Source organism: Hoplias malabaricus, chromosome 7, assembly GCF_029633855.1.
Source record: "Hoplias malabaricus isolate fHopMal1 chromosome 7, fHopMal1.hap1, whole genome shotgun sequence".
Classification (NCBI taxonomy): Eukaryota; Metazoa; Chordata; class Actinopteri; order Characiformes; family Erythrinidae; genus Hoplias; species Hoplias malabaricus.
Genome location: NC_089806.1, coordinates 19,728,456 through 19,744,898, shown reverse-complemented (window position 1 = coordinate 19,744,898; position 16,443 = coordinate 19,728,456). Strand labels below are relative to the sequence as shown.

The window sequence follows — 16,443 nt, the reverse complement described above, 5'->3', positions numbered from 1 at the left end:
GAAACCATGGCAACCAAAGGTCAGTATGAGTTCAGAAATGTTCACAGGTGAGGAGTGCTGGCCAGAGGCAAAAATTAGCTGCCAATGAATATGCCACACTCCTGTTTCCCTTTGTTAATCTAATTATTAAGCTGTGCAACAATATGGACAGGGTTGTCATTCTTTTTTTTTTCCTCCCTTGTGATAAGTTTCATAATAATGGAAGAGAATTGAAATAAACTTATTCAACCTGTGAGTCTGGGCTGATGTTACATCCATGTAGGTGCTTGTCGTAAAATTAGGATATCATGAAAAAGTTGATTTATTTCAGTAATTCCATTCAAAAAGTGAAACTTGTATATTATACTCATTCATTGCACACAGACTGATACATTTAAAGTATTTCTTTTAATTTGATGATTATAACTGACAACTAATGAAAACCCCAAATTCAGTATCTCAGAAAATTAGAATATTACTTAAACTATTACTATATTACTTAGACTAGTAAAAAAAATAATTTTTAGAAACGCTGGCCAACTGAAAAGTATGAACATGAAAAGTATGAGCATGTACAGCACTCAATATTTAGTCGGGGCTTCTTTTGCCTGAAATACTGCAGCAAGGCGGCGTGGCATATAGTCGATCAGTTTGTGGTACTGCTCAGGTGTTATGAGAGCCCAGGTTGCTCTGATAGTGGCCTTTAGCTCTTCTGCATTGTTGGGTCTGGCGCATTGCATCTTCCTCTTCACAATACCCCACAGATTTTCTATGGGGTTAAGGTCAGGTGAGTTTGCTGGCCAATTAAGAACAGGGATACCATGGTCCTTAAACCAGGTACTGGAAGCTTTGGCACTGTGTGCAGGTGCTAAGTCCTGTTGGAAAATGAAATTTGCATCTAAATAAATTTGGTCAGCAGCAGGAAGCATGAAGTGCTCTAAAACATCCTGGTAGATGGCTGCATTGACCTTGGACCTCAAAAAAACACAGTGGACCAACACCAGCAGAGGACATGGCACACTAAACCATCACCGACTGTGAAAGATTTACACTGGACCTCAAGCAACGTGGATTCTGTGCCTCTCCTCCCTTACTCCAGACTCTGGGACCTTGATTTCCAAAGGAATAGCAAAATTTACTTTCATCAGAGAACATAACTTTGGACCACTCAGCAGAAGTCCAGTCACTTTTGGAAGCAAGATGCTTCTGATGCTGTCTCTTGTTCAAGAGTAGCTTGACACAGGGAACGTGACAGCTGAAACCCATGTCTTGCATTTGTCTGTGCACTGACTCCAGTCCAGTTTTTGTGAATCTCCCCCACATTTATGAATGGGTTTTGTTTCACAATCCTCTCCAGGGTGCGGTTATTCCTATTGCTTGTAAACTTTTTTCTACCACATCTTTTCCTTCCCTTCACCTCTCTATTAATGTGCTTGGACACAGCTCTGTGAACAGCCAGCATCTTTAGCAATGACCTTTAGTCTCTTGCCCTGCTTGTGTAAGGTGTCAAAGGTCATCTTTTGGACAACTGTCAAGTCAGCAGTCTTCCCCATGATTGTGTAGCCTACAGACTGAGAGACCATTTAAAGGCCTCTGCAGGTGTTTTGAGTTAATTAGTTGATTAGAGTGTGACACCAGGTGTCTTCAATATTGAACCTTTTGAAAATATTCAAATTTTCTGAGATAATGAATTTGGGGTTTTCAGTTATAATCATCAAATTTAAAGAAATTAACACTTGAAATATATCAGTCTGTGTGTAAAGAATGAGTATAATGTACAATTCGCACTTTTTGAATGGAATTACTGAAGTAAATCAACTTTTTCATGAAATTCTAATTTTATTACCAGCACCTGTATACAGGCAGAAATAACATGTCATTTGTTCACAATTCCCAGATTGCTCTATCTTTACCAAAAAAGTGTCTCTTGGCAAAATGAAGGGAGAATGGTAGGGGGGAAGCCAAATAAATCTGAAACCAAAAGAAGCTAATAACCACATCATTGCTATAATGTCCTTGCAATGCAAAGTAAGCAAACAGCGGCTCATGCACTGGCATTTCCTTATAGAAGACCAACAACAAACTGAGCCAGCAATTCATGAAAATAGGTCCCTTAACAATGTCCCCTCTCATATTGGCCTTGATTTTGATACTGATTTGACTGTTACCCATGTAAAAAACATGGCACTTAGTATGAAACATATGGGGCATTCACACAGATAAACACCAACAGGAATGTGTGGTAATTGTGTTTAGGCTCGACCTCCTCAACTCTTCCGTTTGTAATAGCAAAACCAGGTTTAGACAGGAGGGTTTTTTTGGTTTGTAGGACATCTGGGTTGAGGTTTTTAACTCTAAAACAGTAAAGTGAAGGTCCTGTGTAATGGCCTAAACTGTACTCTGATTAGAAATTGACAGAATATTCTTTTCTCAAGCTTGTCGAGTTCAATCTTTTATTTTCAGCCATCACCATGGAACAATAGCAAATCCATCTGACCTTTAACTTCCTGTTAGACCACAACCACAAAAATACATAAAAACCGCAAATGATGTTGTGCAGATAGCAAAAAAGATTAAATATGCACATTCAACATTTCAGCTGACCTTAAGTATGTTCACAGAGTTTGTTAAAACACATAGTTCTGAGCTAAACATCTGCATATTACAAAACAGCAGTGTCATTTGTTCACACTGAACTTCCTGCATGAAATGCTTGCTTTGCGTTTTGCTTACCTAAACTTTTCATCTATTCAGAAGAAACAACTGCTGTGTCATCTTAATGTAAGCCAGCATTTTCTGATGAGCCATACTGTACCATGAAGGTTCAGTGTCCAGAAAGTAAACCACAAAAAGTGCAGCTGAAGATAAAAACTGTATATAGAAATCATACAAATTATTCTGCTCTGGAAACCAAGGAAACATGAGTGACAGCATTTATTACTATTTAAAATGGAGCTTGCTTCACAAAAATAACTCTCTAAAATTAAATAGAATTTTACACAAAACAACATATAATGTAGATTTAGACTGAGTTTCCTTTTTATTTACTGAGATCATTTAAACTGAATTGGAAAAAGAGAAAAAAAAAAGATCTGTATCAACACTGATGTGTAGATGTCTGCTCCACCATGTACAGTGATAAGCATTCAGACATTTCTGTTTTTGTTATTATATAATATGTCCCAGTGAGTCATTTTTCATTTTATGAAGCGTAATGTACTATTTGCATAATATACAAATGACTCAATTTGCACACCATGACGCTCCCACCTACATACTTCAGCAAGGAACTGGCATTATTAGGATATTATGTGCAACTTTCTGCAAGATGTCTCGTTTCGTCTGACCTCTGTATATTTTAGAAGTTCTCTCCAGACATGCATCTGTTTTTATTTTTTTTTTTAGTTGAGTTATATAAGAGTAGTAGAAAACGATATGATTGCCATGCATTTTAGTTCTTTTTGTTGTTCATGTAGAATCATTGTTCTCTTGCTGCTTTCAGATTTTCCTGCTTGATTATGTTCTATCTTGCTTATCGTTATTCTGAAAGCATGTTTTGAAAACTACAATGTGTCTGGGTTTAAACGATCTTATCAAAACCTATGTACTGCGATATGAGATACTACCACCCCAAATAACTTCATTTATCCTGATACTACTGCTATACTCTTAACTGTTGGTTTGATCTGGCCTTAACTGATCGTTTTGAGGCTGCTCCTCAACTTGGTGCTGGTGAAAACAGTTAGGATTCGATAGCTGGATGATAGGTAGCTAGATGTGATCTCAGATTTTATGTATTTCCCCATTTCACTCTTACTTTCTGGCACCTGCCATATTGCCATCTCTAAATCATTTCGTTGAAAGTTTAAATGCTCCCAAACTGGATGCATTTGGTTCTACAACTGGGTTAGCTGCCAGTGTTTCCATTTCATAAAACGAAAACTGACACTCAGCCATTCAGCAACAGAAGTTTGCCAACTGTTGAGAATAATTACACTAAACATTTCCTTAAGACTTTTTAAACAAACAAATTTTATATATAACGTATATATATTGCGGTTGTGACAGCTGCTTGCCATTCCCTGCACTTGGATGTTCAATAGCGTGGTATTACAATATTGTAGATATTGTGACGGACCTATGTTGCCAGAATTCTTAAATGTATTTATTATATACTAGAGCTGTGCCATATTGTATCGTTCATGATAATATCGTCATGATTTTTAAAATGATTTTAAAAGATAAATAAAAAAAAATCAATATCGTGATAATTGTGATATTCTGACTTGTTTATGTAATGACTCAGCACAGCAGCAATTCTGTGTTTGTTTGTTATTTACTGTGAAGTTTTAAGCTTACTTTTTGTATAATTGTTTACATTTGCTGTTTATATGCACACAATTGTCTGCACTTCGGTTGTGTGGTAGATTTATATGCTACATTATCGTTTTATACAAAATCAGAATCAAAATAAGCAAATGTTTGATTTTTTTTAATGTTTGTTACATTTGTAGTAAAACTTAATACATACTACGTAATAATATTGATATAAATTAAATATATTTAATTTATTACAATTAATGTTAGTATAACATTGACTTTGTTTCAATGGTGTGTTCTTGAAATTTGTAAAAGGACTTTTCAGTGTTTTTTCATATCGCCAAGAATATCATTATCGCCAAAATACCCTGAAATATTGTGATATTGTTTTAGGATAATATCGCCAACCCCCATTATATAGACCCATCAGCAATTACATTAAAACCAAAGGCTTAGTATTTTAGGTACACTTTGTACCACCAAAACAACTCCCCACAAGCCATTTGAATGTGCCTAGCATGAAAACATTAGCAGCAAATAATTTAAGTTCTGTAAGTTGCCAGGTGGGGCCTCCGGAGATCAGACTCTAGAACATCCTGGTATGGTCAATCTGACTAAGATCTGATTAATTTGAAGAGCATGTTCCCAGAAGAACATAGTGAAGACATTTTGATGCTTTTGACAGACACGAAGTCTACCTACACAATAACAGGTATGTGGTTTCAGTGCAATGGCTTGCCTTGGGCCAAGGTAAAAGAAAATGTGATTAACCAGATCTGGCCACCATATTCTATTTCTTCATGGTCCAGATCTATATACCAGATATGCCCAATGGAGGTGCTATTCGTGATTGGCAGGGGTCAGCATTGAATCTGCAGTTATGCCGCTCCAAACACATCAAGCTATGAGACACTGTGTTCTAACAACTTTGTATCGTAGCTGTCAAATTTTTGTGCTACAGCAGCCCTATCACTGGATTAGCCTTTTAGAGACAACATTTGGTAAGATGTAACCACAGCATACTAAGAACACCCTACAAAACCTATTACTTTGTAAATGCTCTGAGCAAAACAATATGTCCATTACAATTTGGCAGAGTCAATTTCGTTGAGATCATGGTGCCTGACCATTTCTCCTGCTTCCATCACATTAACTTCAAGAACTGACTTTTCACTTGTTGAATTCATCCCTTCATTTGACAGGTGCCATTGTTATAAGATGTGTATTTTGCATTACCTCCAAGTGCATTTATTATTTTGTAAGTTAAATGCACAACATATGCTTTAGTACAAAAAAAAAGTAATTTTCACAGTATAGTAAACCAAACTAAGAATTATTATTCTGTCCCGTTTGACCGACCTCTGTTTCAGTAAGAATTTTATCAAATTTTATCATTTGGATTGCTGAAGATCATAGTGCTGATAACTGCATTTGTGCTGAAAACTACAGCTTTATTTCTGAAAATTCTCTTTCCTGAAGATACTATTCCAAGTAAAGAGAGTTGTAGTGTCTGCCTCTCACAAAATCTGGAAACATGTTTGACAGAACAACAGAGAATGTGAAAATCATACTACAACCACAAGAATTCTTTGTTCCACTCAACACTGAACTGTACCGTTAGCACAGCATATGACCGTAAAACCACATTTTAGTAAACTAGCCATCACAGCAGGCAAAATCTGAGTTTGGTTTCCAAATAAAATAAGCAATGGTTCTCAAGCAATGAATGCAAAATGTTGTTCATGCTTAAATACAAGAATTCAGGACCATGGGAACATTTGAGTAAGTTCTATTAACTGAAAATATATTCAATTAAAAAAAGTGATTGAATTTGTTTTCTTTTTATGATAATCATCTGAATCAATCATTAAATATGTTAAGTCATTACATCTTTAGCATGACTCTTTACAAAAACAATGCCACTCAGCTATATTTTTACAATATTAAATATCTAAAAGTAATGGAAAATGGGCCCTCAAATATCCAGGAAGTGTGAAACATAATAAAGAAATGTTTTAGCCCGCACAGGAAATCTGTCCTTTAGAATGCAAACTCTTCCATTTTCCTTCTTCATCGTGGCGCAACTGCTAAGTGTGCACAATCTGTGAACTGTGTTGTTCCAGGTGTCACCAAAACATTTCTACAAACCCTGAGCCAAATTCACACTGCTGCCCAGCAAAGTAAAAATAACTGACACAGAGCTTCACCACCACCACAATAACAATTTGAGCCTTTCTAAAGTGTAAGAGGGAAGGAAAAGCGTTAATCAGTAAAAATAACCCCAGTTTTGGGTGAAGGCTGAGAGAGAATTTTGGCTGCTTTTCACATTCCACAGATGTCGCACCTGGATAATCCATGTCTGGTGCAAATTAGAATGAAAAATAAACCAATAAACTGACAGCAGTGTCAACATGCCCTATTCCTCACTCCACAATTCAAAAACAACAGAGCACCACAACAAGGGCAGACGAAGCGTGATTACAGAGACACTGTTGGCTTTCAGTTAGTATCCACACATCTGGTCCCTAACAGTTTTTTCCCCTACCCCCAAATGGCCTTAAAAGACCCTTCTATTCCAGAGTGATTTATGATGATTTCAGTAGCGAGACTGCAATAGTTTCCTTCTGTGGATAGTAGAAACAATACCTTTACACCATCCGTGGAGAAAACAGAATTAATTCCTAGGTTAATACAGGGTGAAAGAGAGAAAACAAAGTATGTAAGGAAACAGATGGTTTAGTCTTTAAAACTTCAAAGAGCTCCTGTATGGTCCGTAGAGCTAAGAGAATGGACAGTGAGTGTAGAAACAAGGAGGCAGTCATAAAGTTATGTCTGCTCAGTGAATATAGACACACACACTTTGTTACTGTAACATTACCATGTATGGCAAATAATAAGGGTGAAATACATAAAGACAAGTACACAGTGTCATTGTGTTAAGTAATTAAGTGTTCGTTTTGTTCAACACTATTTTGTTTAATATGAGTGAGCCAGAGTCGCTTACAGTTTTAACCAGGTAGTTCCACGATGTGTGCTACATCTCAAAAGAAATGTATTATTTGGATTTTATTAATATGCCTCCTAGTACATAGTGTCTGTGGGTCAATATATCATAAAACAATGTACTGTAAAATTGTCTTCAAAATATAAAATAGTATTGTTCACGAAGTAATTGCACATAGTAACTTTATTCAGATATTCACTGCCAAATCTTAAGTATGAACCACTGAAATATGAGGTTGTTTTGTGCTTTTACAGACAACACTCACAGCATTTCAAGTTGGTAGAGTGTAACAGTTACAAATGTCCAGACAAGTAGCAGAATTTAGGAGTGAGCCATAGATATTCTTTCTTCTGGTACAGCCTTGTCACTGTGGTGTGGAAGTGTCAAGTAGACTGCATATTAATGTTCAGCAGCTAATATGGTGTGTGGCCATGTTTGCTGAGAGGCAGAAAATATAACATTGAAAAGATTATGGGACAGACACTACTGGGAAGCTACAACCTAACTCTAACCTAATTCATTACGCAATTGAGAGGACTTTATAAAACAGCATGGCAGTAGTGTTTTCATAAAATGTGACTGAATGACCACTCATAACATTTTTATGTCTCTGGGTGGACTGTCCTCTGCTTTGATTTAATGAAAACGCCAGGGTACACCTTGCCGGTTATTAACAGCACGACACAGGGTCAAATTAACTCAATGAGAGAGAGGGTCACATTGTTTAGGGCGATTTCACGGCCTGTACAGCTGTAACCGTCTATAGCTGACTGAACGTTGCCATTGGGACGTGTCTGTGAATGGGGAGGGGAGAGAGAAAAATTAGTAGGAAGAAAAGGAATAACCGTTGTTGTCGTGGAGGTCAGCTGTGCTAAAACACAGAAGCACAACACGCCAGTTTGAGCTCCATGAAAAACGCGTTGACTTGCACTGAAACAGTCTCCGACGATGTCCCCGGGCTATAAATCAAAAACATTCACTCACAAAGTTCACAGGAGACTTTCACAGAACCGCCGCACTCACCACGTATGTGGAACCGTTCTCTCCGGAGCGGACCTCCGTCTCAGGAATGGAGAAATGCATTTTGTTTCTCAGAGAAAACGTACAGAGATGTGCTAGGATTTATGACTCGGACGTGTTTTCCAAACGGTAGAAGTAAGCAGTAAAATCCAGACAGGAATGTTTCGGGTCTTACTCCGCCGCCAGGTAATCTTTATATCTGCTTCGCCCCGGTTTCTGGTAAACCTGAGCTCTTGTAGTCCAAATTAAAGACCGTCTCTCAATTTTGGCGAGAGGAAAAACGCAAAAACAAAACTTCTTTCACGCCAGGAGCTAAACTTCTCACATAAACCTTCTGAGGAACAGCAGCAGCCATGTTGCAACTGGAGGTAATTCCACCTTCACTGTTGGCTATTTATCAGCCCCTCTGTCCAAATGTATTCCAACAGTCCCCGATAATGTTCACAAAACTCAGGACAGCAGCTCTGGAAGACGTTCCGACTGAGTCCAAAAACCGAATAAACTTTTAGCTAAATGGCACTGCATGGAAATATGCAGCGTTCAAATCCCCGTTTTAGTCTACATCGGTACAATCGGGTGGAAACGAAAAAAATCAGGACATGTTTTGAACATTTTCTCCCTCCAGAATCTAGCTCTTCCGCGCTCTCTCCTCTTCCAACACGCAAATATGAAACGCATTCAGATCTGGGATCTGCTTTCCACCAAAGGTCGATATAACGTATTCAATGTGTGTCCACTGCTTCTCGAGGCATTGCAACAGTCCTTCGGACCAAACCACTGCCAAAACGGGGGAGTCATTTCACGTGGGATTGCGTCAAAACCATTATTTCAGTCGTTGAGACAAAAGTAACCATTGATGCTTGGATTTCAACAACAATATCAACATTTACCGAACACTTTCGGACTTTTACTTTCACGGTAAAAGTAACCGTTTTATTTCAGCGCGTTCACTTCCCTCCTCTTTGACGTGAATGGTGTTTCCCGAGGAGTCTGCAGGGTAAATGAACAGGCATTTCATTAGGAAGGAACCTGAGTTGAGCTGAGGAGGAAGTAAGTGTTATAATTCACCCTAATTAAATGTGGCTACCGTTTTGTGTGTTGTTATTAGCAGTTAATTGCTATAATTACCCAGACATTTATTTGAGAAAGCAGGAAACGCAACCAGAACTCACTACAATTTACTCCAAACCTTTCTGCACGTGTTGCTGAGATGTTTGCAAGCCCCGACTTTGGCCTTCAATTAAGAAAATACAGTGAAACGAACAAAAAATAAACAAACACATTAAGCAACAATTTTACATTTAGACCAATTCAATGCATTGCTCTATAAGGTCATCCTGTGACAAACAACATTTCAGAGAATGGAACATCAAGAATATTAAAGGTATGCTTGGTAAGATTTGGTGTTTTAGCCCCTGGATGAGCAGATAGAGAGTCTGATACATTCAGTGCGTTAATCAGACCTCACTGTCATGTTTCCAGTTGCATTTTGATTGGCTCTCTGTACATCTGTGTATACGCACATCCGTGTATTGCTTTGTACTGGCTTTGGTACTGGTCCAACGTGAAAGACTGCCTCCACACGTCAGGCCAAAACCACAGATTTGTGATTGGTTCTTTGTGTGTCAGTCAGATTTCTTTTCCTTCAGTAGTAAATGGCTCTTGGTCATTTTAATTTGTTAAAATGCAATGCAAGACTAGTTGTTGTCATTAATTTATAGAATAATGCTGCGATTGAGTGATTTCGGAAACTGGGAAATACCAATTTTCCCACTTGTAAATTGCATCTTGACCTTTTATCTCTTCCCATGGAGAAATGATGTATGTTTTCTCTAGATAAAAGTAAAATATTATCAGAATTGTTGTTATTCATATAGCGTTTTGTTGTTATTTAATGATATATGATGTTTTGGGGACATGTTGTATACAGTGGGTGGATCTTCAGCCAAGCATCCGAATGGAGTAAAGTCTACACTATCTGGTATACGACCTACCAATGAGCCCGCGAATGCAGCACACATTTGCAATTTAAACCACAAATACAATGTTGATCAGAAAAATGACAACTAGATATGTTCACCAAATACATCCCTAGTGTAAGCACAATTTTTATATATTTAGAAAATTATTAGCCAGCCAATATACATTAGTCAGATGACATAAAAATATCAAAACAGTTTAATCTGGTTTCCTTTCTGCATTATTTTATTTTATTTTATTATTATTTTTTTTTGCATTTATATATTTTAATTCTTGAACTTTTCTTACTCCTTTATTTGTTCAGCTGCATTACAATTCATAAAAGTTCATAAAGAAATTACATAAAATAATATTATTTAAGTAATAATACGTTATAAGTCAGTTTGTTTATTTTATAATGGTGATGATGATTGTGTTATTTAGATTTATTTTTAAATATCTGATGAGCAAGTGATGTGGATAAATGCAAAACTGCAACTTCTCCGAGAAATCCGTAGTCTCAGTTGATTGGATCTGCAAGAATGTGAGGAGCTTGAAGCTGACAGTCACAGCAGCTTAGACTCAAATATCTCCCTCCTCCCTAAGTAGTGCACTATTCAGGTCGCGAAATAGATGTATATACAACAAATATGGCTGGTATGTTAATAAAATCTCATATGAAACGTCTTCTGTATTCAACACAAGCTGCGTAATTCCCAGTCTAGCGTTTATTTGTGTGTATCCCTTTAGGTTCAACGGTCTACGTAGTGCACTACATAGGGGAAAGAGGCAGTGGAGACGTAGCCCTGGTGCGTAGCAAAGTCATGTGACCGAAATTTTGAAGAGTAAAATGTCTGCTGGGGTCAGTGTTTTCACACAGTCCGCCCAGTGTTTTTGTTATATTTTATTCATTTTATCCTGTTTACACGCCCATTCTGAGCAGACTGATCTGCAGGTAAGACAACGGGAGGCCAGTTTATAAGCTTTAACTTTTATTAAGGATCACAATATTGATAAAACCGTATAAAGAATGCATTTCTTCACCGTTATTTTGTATTGACAGTGCACTGACAGTAATTTGTGGTCTGAATATATAGCTGGGTTGGGCGACGACGACAACATATTAGACCTTCATATGGCATCAGTATCAGACACATGGATCAGAAATATCCGAAAATCATTGGGTTTGTTGAAGAATAGTGGTGGTGTTTGTGTTTCTGTAGTTATGTCATATGTGTGGAGGAGTAGTGGAGAGCGGCAGCGCTGTGTGGAATGTGTGTGTTACAGCGGGTCGCCTAGAGGGACGGTGTTGTTTTAGAAATAACAGCAGTCAGGAGGAGGACAGCGTTTTGGGGTAGGGATTACCTACAGCTGCTTCCTTTAACCTCTTAAAATATGTAGTTCCGAAATCTCCTGTTAACAAATTCCTTATATGTTAATTTCAGGTTAGACTTGTCCAATTGTTCTCTACATTATATTGATGACCTCCATGAAGTATCTGCAGCGGTTATAATGTGAGTAATAATAAAATACCTTTGGCCACTGCAGAGACCGTAAACCTATGGGCAAAAGTCAGAGACCAGACTGTTTTGCATTTAATAAACTTTTAATAGAGAAATACTAGATACTGTTCCCAATACACACACACACACACACACTTAATGTCTGAACCAAGGTTTGTATTTTGTTACATTGTGCAACATTTGTTTTCGCACTGCAATTTACAGAGTGGACTAATTGACTAAGCTTGCTATACCTACAGAACTGCAAAGCTGTAATTTTAGGGTAAAAATACTACCTAGTGTTCTTTAAGGAGGCATGGTGTGAATTTCATAATTTCATTTTATCTAATTGTGTTCTTTTCAGAGATCTCTCCAGCAACCTTCTTTCCAATCTGAGTGATTTTATATTTCAAGGTTTTAATCAGCTTACCACTCTGTAAGTAACTAAAACAAATTATAAATTTTCAGGACATTAAACATCAACATTAGCGCAAAAAAAGTTTGGAATAATTTGGATTAATAATTATAAAATAATTCTTTAATTTATTTATAATAAAACACTAGTAATTCAAGGTTTTTAAAGATTTTTCAATATTACACAATTAAATGTATAACTGTAAATCAAAATTAAAACATTCTGCTGTTTTGTCCTTTTTATTGTGACTATTGCATAGTATTAAAAACGATAATCATCCTTTAACAAAACATATCCTAAAAAATATTTCATTCGGAAATGACAAGTGAGAGTAATTTATTTGTCACTGCATTTGTTATGAATTTCAACAAGGAAAAAGTTTGTGTTCTTGGGGATAATATTGTATCCACAAGTGTTTGAGTTTTGGTTTAGACGAATTAATTAGGGTGATTTTTGTGTTAGCACATCATGAACGTAGCATATTAACACTTAATATTTAAGCTTATTTATTTAATTATATATTTATTTATTTAAAAATGACAACTGTCTTTAAATCTATGCAACATTTACCACAAAATGGCAAAAGAGCAGGAGAATTAATTTTAATTACATTTAATAAGAATTTAATGACACAAAAATGTTTTAATATATAGGCTACTCAGATAAATAAGAAATAAATCTATTACGGGACGTTTTACTAAATGATATATTGAAATGATGCATTTACAGAATTTATCTGACTGGTTATCCACTTGAGTATTGATCATTAGTGTCCCAGTATGAGACATTCTGGATGTTACAGCTTACATACAATTTGAAACCTGTGACTGTACAAAGTAGTAGCTTTATAATAGAATCGTTGTATACAACTGCCTACACAAAATGAACATATTAACATTTTCATTACCTTTCACTCAGTATATTGCCTTCAAACCTGGAGTGTCCTGGGGGCAAAACATCATGGGACAGAGTAGAAGTTAAAAGGGACACTAGAGTCTGTGAAGGACAGAGAAATGCCTGCAATCTGACAGGAAACCTATGTAAGTTCATCCATCAATTAATCACTTTGTTCAGCTTCTATTTAAATTATGAAAAATCTAAGTCAATACTATTCATGATTTTTAAACTGTATTTAATTACTATTAACTCTATAGCCTGGGATTGCCCTGAGAATTCCCTCTGCAGGCCTTATGGTCCAGGATTCTTTGAGTGTAGCTGTGTCCACAACTTTCATGGGTATAAATGCCTAAGAGAGGTAAGGACTCTATCTCAGATTGGTCTAATTGCATAAAAAGTTTTGACAGTTAAAGAAGGACAATGACCATGGCCAAAGATAAAGCAGTGTTCACTAGTATGCCTTTCTGAATTTCAGGGCCAGTTTCCTATGCTGGAGGTCCTGGCAATACTGTGTGTGTCCACAGTGGTCATTTCAACATTGTTATGGGTCACCCAAAGGCGTAAAGCTAAAGGTATCTGAGTCCTGACTTTCCTGACTGACAAAAATAAGTGGTAGGCCACACTGAACAAATTAACTTTTTTTATACAATAGGATGCTTTTAAAAACTTTGCTTTTATTAATCTTTTAATTTTTTACCAAACTTGTTTATGCACTGAGCCAGTATCAGTCTATGGAGTAAAACAATGTACAGGGGTTGGACAATGAAACTGAAACACCTGTCGTTTTAGTGTGGGAGGTTTCATGGCTAAATTGGACCAGCCTGGTGGCCAGTCTTCATTAATTGCACATTGCACCAGTAAGAGCAGAGTGTGAAGGTTCAGTTAGCAGGGTTTTGCTCAAAATATTGCAAAGCATACAACATTATGGGTGACACACCAGAGTACAAAAGAGGACTAATTGTTGGTGCACGTCTTGCTGGCGCATCTGTGACCAAGACAGCAAGTCTTTGTGATGTATCAAGAGCCACGGTATCCAGGGTAATGACAGCATACCACCAAGAAGGACGAAAAACATCCAAAAGGATTAACTGTGGACGCAAGAGGAAGCTGTCTGAAAGGGATGTTCGGGTGCTGACCCGGATTGTATCCAAAAAACATAAAACCACGGCTGCCCAAATCACGGCAGAATTAAATGTGCACCTCAACTCTCCTGTTTCCACCAGAACTGTCCGTCGGGAGCTCCACAGGGTCAATATACACGACCGGGCTGCTATAGCCAAACCTTTGGTCACTCATGCCAATGACAATGCCGAACATCGGTTTCAATGGTGCAAGGAGCGCAAATCTTGGGCTGTGGACAATGTGAAACATGTATTGTTCTCTGGTGAGTCCACCTTTACTGTTTTCCCCACATCTGGGAGAGTTACAGTGTGGAGAAGCCCCAAAGAAGTGGACCACCCAGACTGTTGCATGCCCAGAGAGAAGCATGAGGGTGGATCAGTGATGGTTTGGGCTGCCATATCATGGCATTCCCTTGGCCCAATACTTGTGCTCGATGGGCGCGTCACTGCCAAGGACTACCGAACCATTCTGGAGGACCATGTGCATCCAATGGTTCAAACATTGTATCCTGAAGGCGGTGCCATGTATCAGGATGACAATGCACCAATATACACAGCAAGACTGGTGAAAGATTGGTTTGATGAACATGAAAGTGAAGTTGAACATCTCCCATGGCCTGCACAGTCACCAGATCTAAATATTATTGAGCCACTTTGGGGTGTTTTGGAGGAGCGAGTCAGGAAACGTTTTCCTCCACCAGCATCACGTAGTGACCTGGCCACTATCCTGCAAGAAGAATGGCTTAAAATCCCTCTGACCACTGTGCAGGACTTGTATATGTCATTCCCAAGACGAATTGACGCTGTATTGGCCTCAAAAGGAAGCCCTACACCATACTAATAAATTTGTTTCATTGTCCAACCCCTGTATCATTTAGAAGCTGTTTAAAGTCTCAGAAGTAAATTGCCATCAACGACATATTACATGACCTTATCAAGATTTACGCTGATGAATCCATGATGGGAAACAGCTGCTATCTCTTTATGGTTTTATACTGCAATAGAAAATCTGATTATTGTAACATTACCGTATGGGTGAAGTTTTAAGACCTGACTGCAAGGATGTTTTTATTTGCACAATATGGGAAAAAAAGTCACTTTTTAATATACATTTTTTTTCAGAGTTTACTGTTTTTGAGGGAGTAGTAGACGATACACATGCCTACACTTTGTATGTTAAACAAAAAGTTATGTATGCTATATACGATCATGTTCTGCTTTCCCCAATTGTTTACAATCTCCAAAAGTTACTGGATGACCATTGTTCAAGTATTATATTTAGATTTGCATGTTTGGGAGCCTTGTACAGACATTAGTTATAGAAGACAGTGTGAAAATGTACATGATGACATTTGAAACCACAACACTATTGATCTTGTAAGTAGTATGATACAAAGCTGACATTAGTGTTTGGACTGGTTTAGCTTTCCATTGTAACATAAAATGAACATGTGTAAATTAAAAAAAAAAGCTAAAACTCTTGTGAAATAAATGTTGAAATATGTTTTTTTTTGTCTTTTCCTGTCAGAGTATCTTAGTCTAAATTAACTTGAAACACTTTCCAAAATATGCCCGTTTATACTGTGTAGTATATGCATATGTAGCATACTTAAATATAGCGCTCATGCCTTAGTACTTTTGATACTAAAGAGTGCATCAAATGTTTCTGCTAGTGTACTAGGTAAAAAATGACTTGCATCTCATCTTTGTCAGCCTAATCCATTTCAGGGTCATAGTGACAACAGGGCAAGTAAATAAGTTCAGATGTCTCTGGTCCCCTCAACTTCCACTAGCTCGCTCCAAACAGTCCTGGGGCTTCAACCCAGTTGGCTGTGCCTGGTGTATCTCCTGTGGGAGGCATCAAGGGGGCATGCTTAACAGATGCTTGAACCACCTCAACTAGCTACTTTCAAAGCAAAGGAGGGGCTGTTCTGCTGTGTGCCTCCCAGATTGCAGAGCACCTCAACCATTTGGCAACCTGCCTGAGAAAACTCTAGGCATAGATGAAGAAGGGTACATAGATGATCCTGTAACTTGAAAGCTTGGCCTCATGGCTCAGCTCCCACACTACAGTACAGAATCACCGTTTTACTGCATGTAAACTAGTCGATGTCATGAACCCTCTTACAAACAAGACCAAGATACTTGAACTCCTTCATCTGAGGTAGGTTCTCCTCACCCCCAAAAAATGTCTAACATTTTTTTCCTTGATGTCTAAATAGATAA

At 37.6% G+C, this 16,443-nt stretch overlaps 2 protein-coding genes across 5 annotated transcripts in view; one reads left to right on the top strand and one right to left on the bottom strand.

The window, feature by feature from the left end:
- snx17 (sorting nexin 17) overlaps nucleotides 1-9,280 on the bottom strand; it is a 37,535-nt gene extending 28,255 nt beyond the window's left edge. For both annotated transcript variants that reach the window (XM_066676527.1, XM_066676528.1), the window contains exon 1: nucleotides 8,327-9,280. In XM_066676527.1, coding sequence (XP_066532624.1) covers nucleotides 8,327-8,386 — 60 coding nt within the window. In that variant the 5' untranslated portion in view covers nucleotides 8,387-9,280. The remainder of the gene's footprint in view (nucleotides 1-8,326) is intronic.
- Nucleotides 9,281-9,524: 244 nt separating this feature from the next.
- Nucleotides 9,525-16,395, top strand: atraid (all-trans retinoic acid-induced differentiation factor). 3 transcript variants are annotated; one of them, XM_066677136.1, is made up of 8 exons: nucleotides 9,525-9,707; nucleotides 11,506-11,636; nucleotides 11,728-11,796; nucleotides 12,149-12,220; nucleotides 13,118-13,239; nucleotides 13,354-13,454; nucleotides 13,572-13,668; nucleotides 15,096-16,395. In XM_066677136.1, the coding sequence occupies exons 2-8, from the start codon at nucleotides 11,515-11,517 to the stop codon at nucleotides 15,104-15,106; spliced, it is 594 nt and encodes a 197-aa protein (XP_066533233.1). In that variant the 5' UTR covers nucleotides 9,525-9,707; nucleotides 11,506-11,514; the 3' UTR covers nucleotides 15,107-16,395. The 3 variants fall into 3 exon arrangements, with proteins under 3 accessions (XP_066533233.1, XP_066533234.1, XP_066533232.1); XM_066677137.1 differs by having other exon boundaries at nucleotides 9,525-9,716; XM_066677135.1 differs by lacking the exon at nucleotides 9,525-9,707 and adding an exon at nucleotides 11,104-11,237.
- The last annotated feature ends 48 nt before the right edge of the window (nucleotides 16,396-16,443 follow it).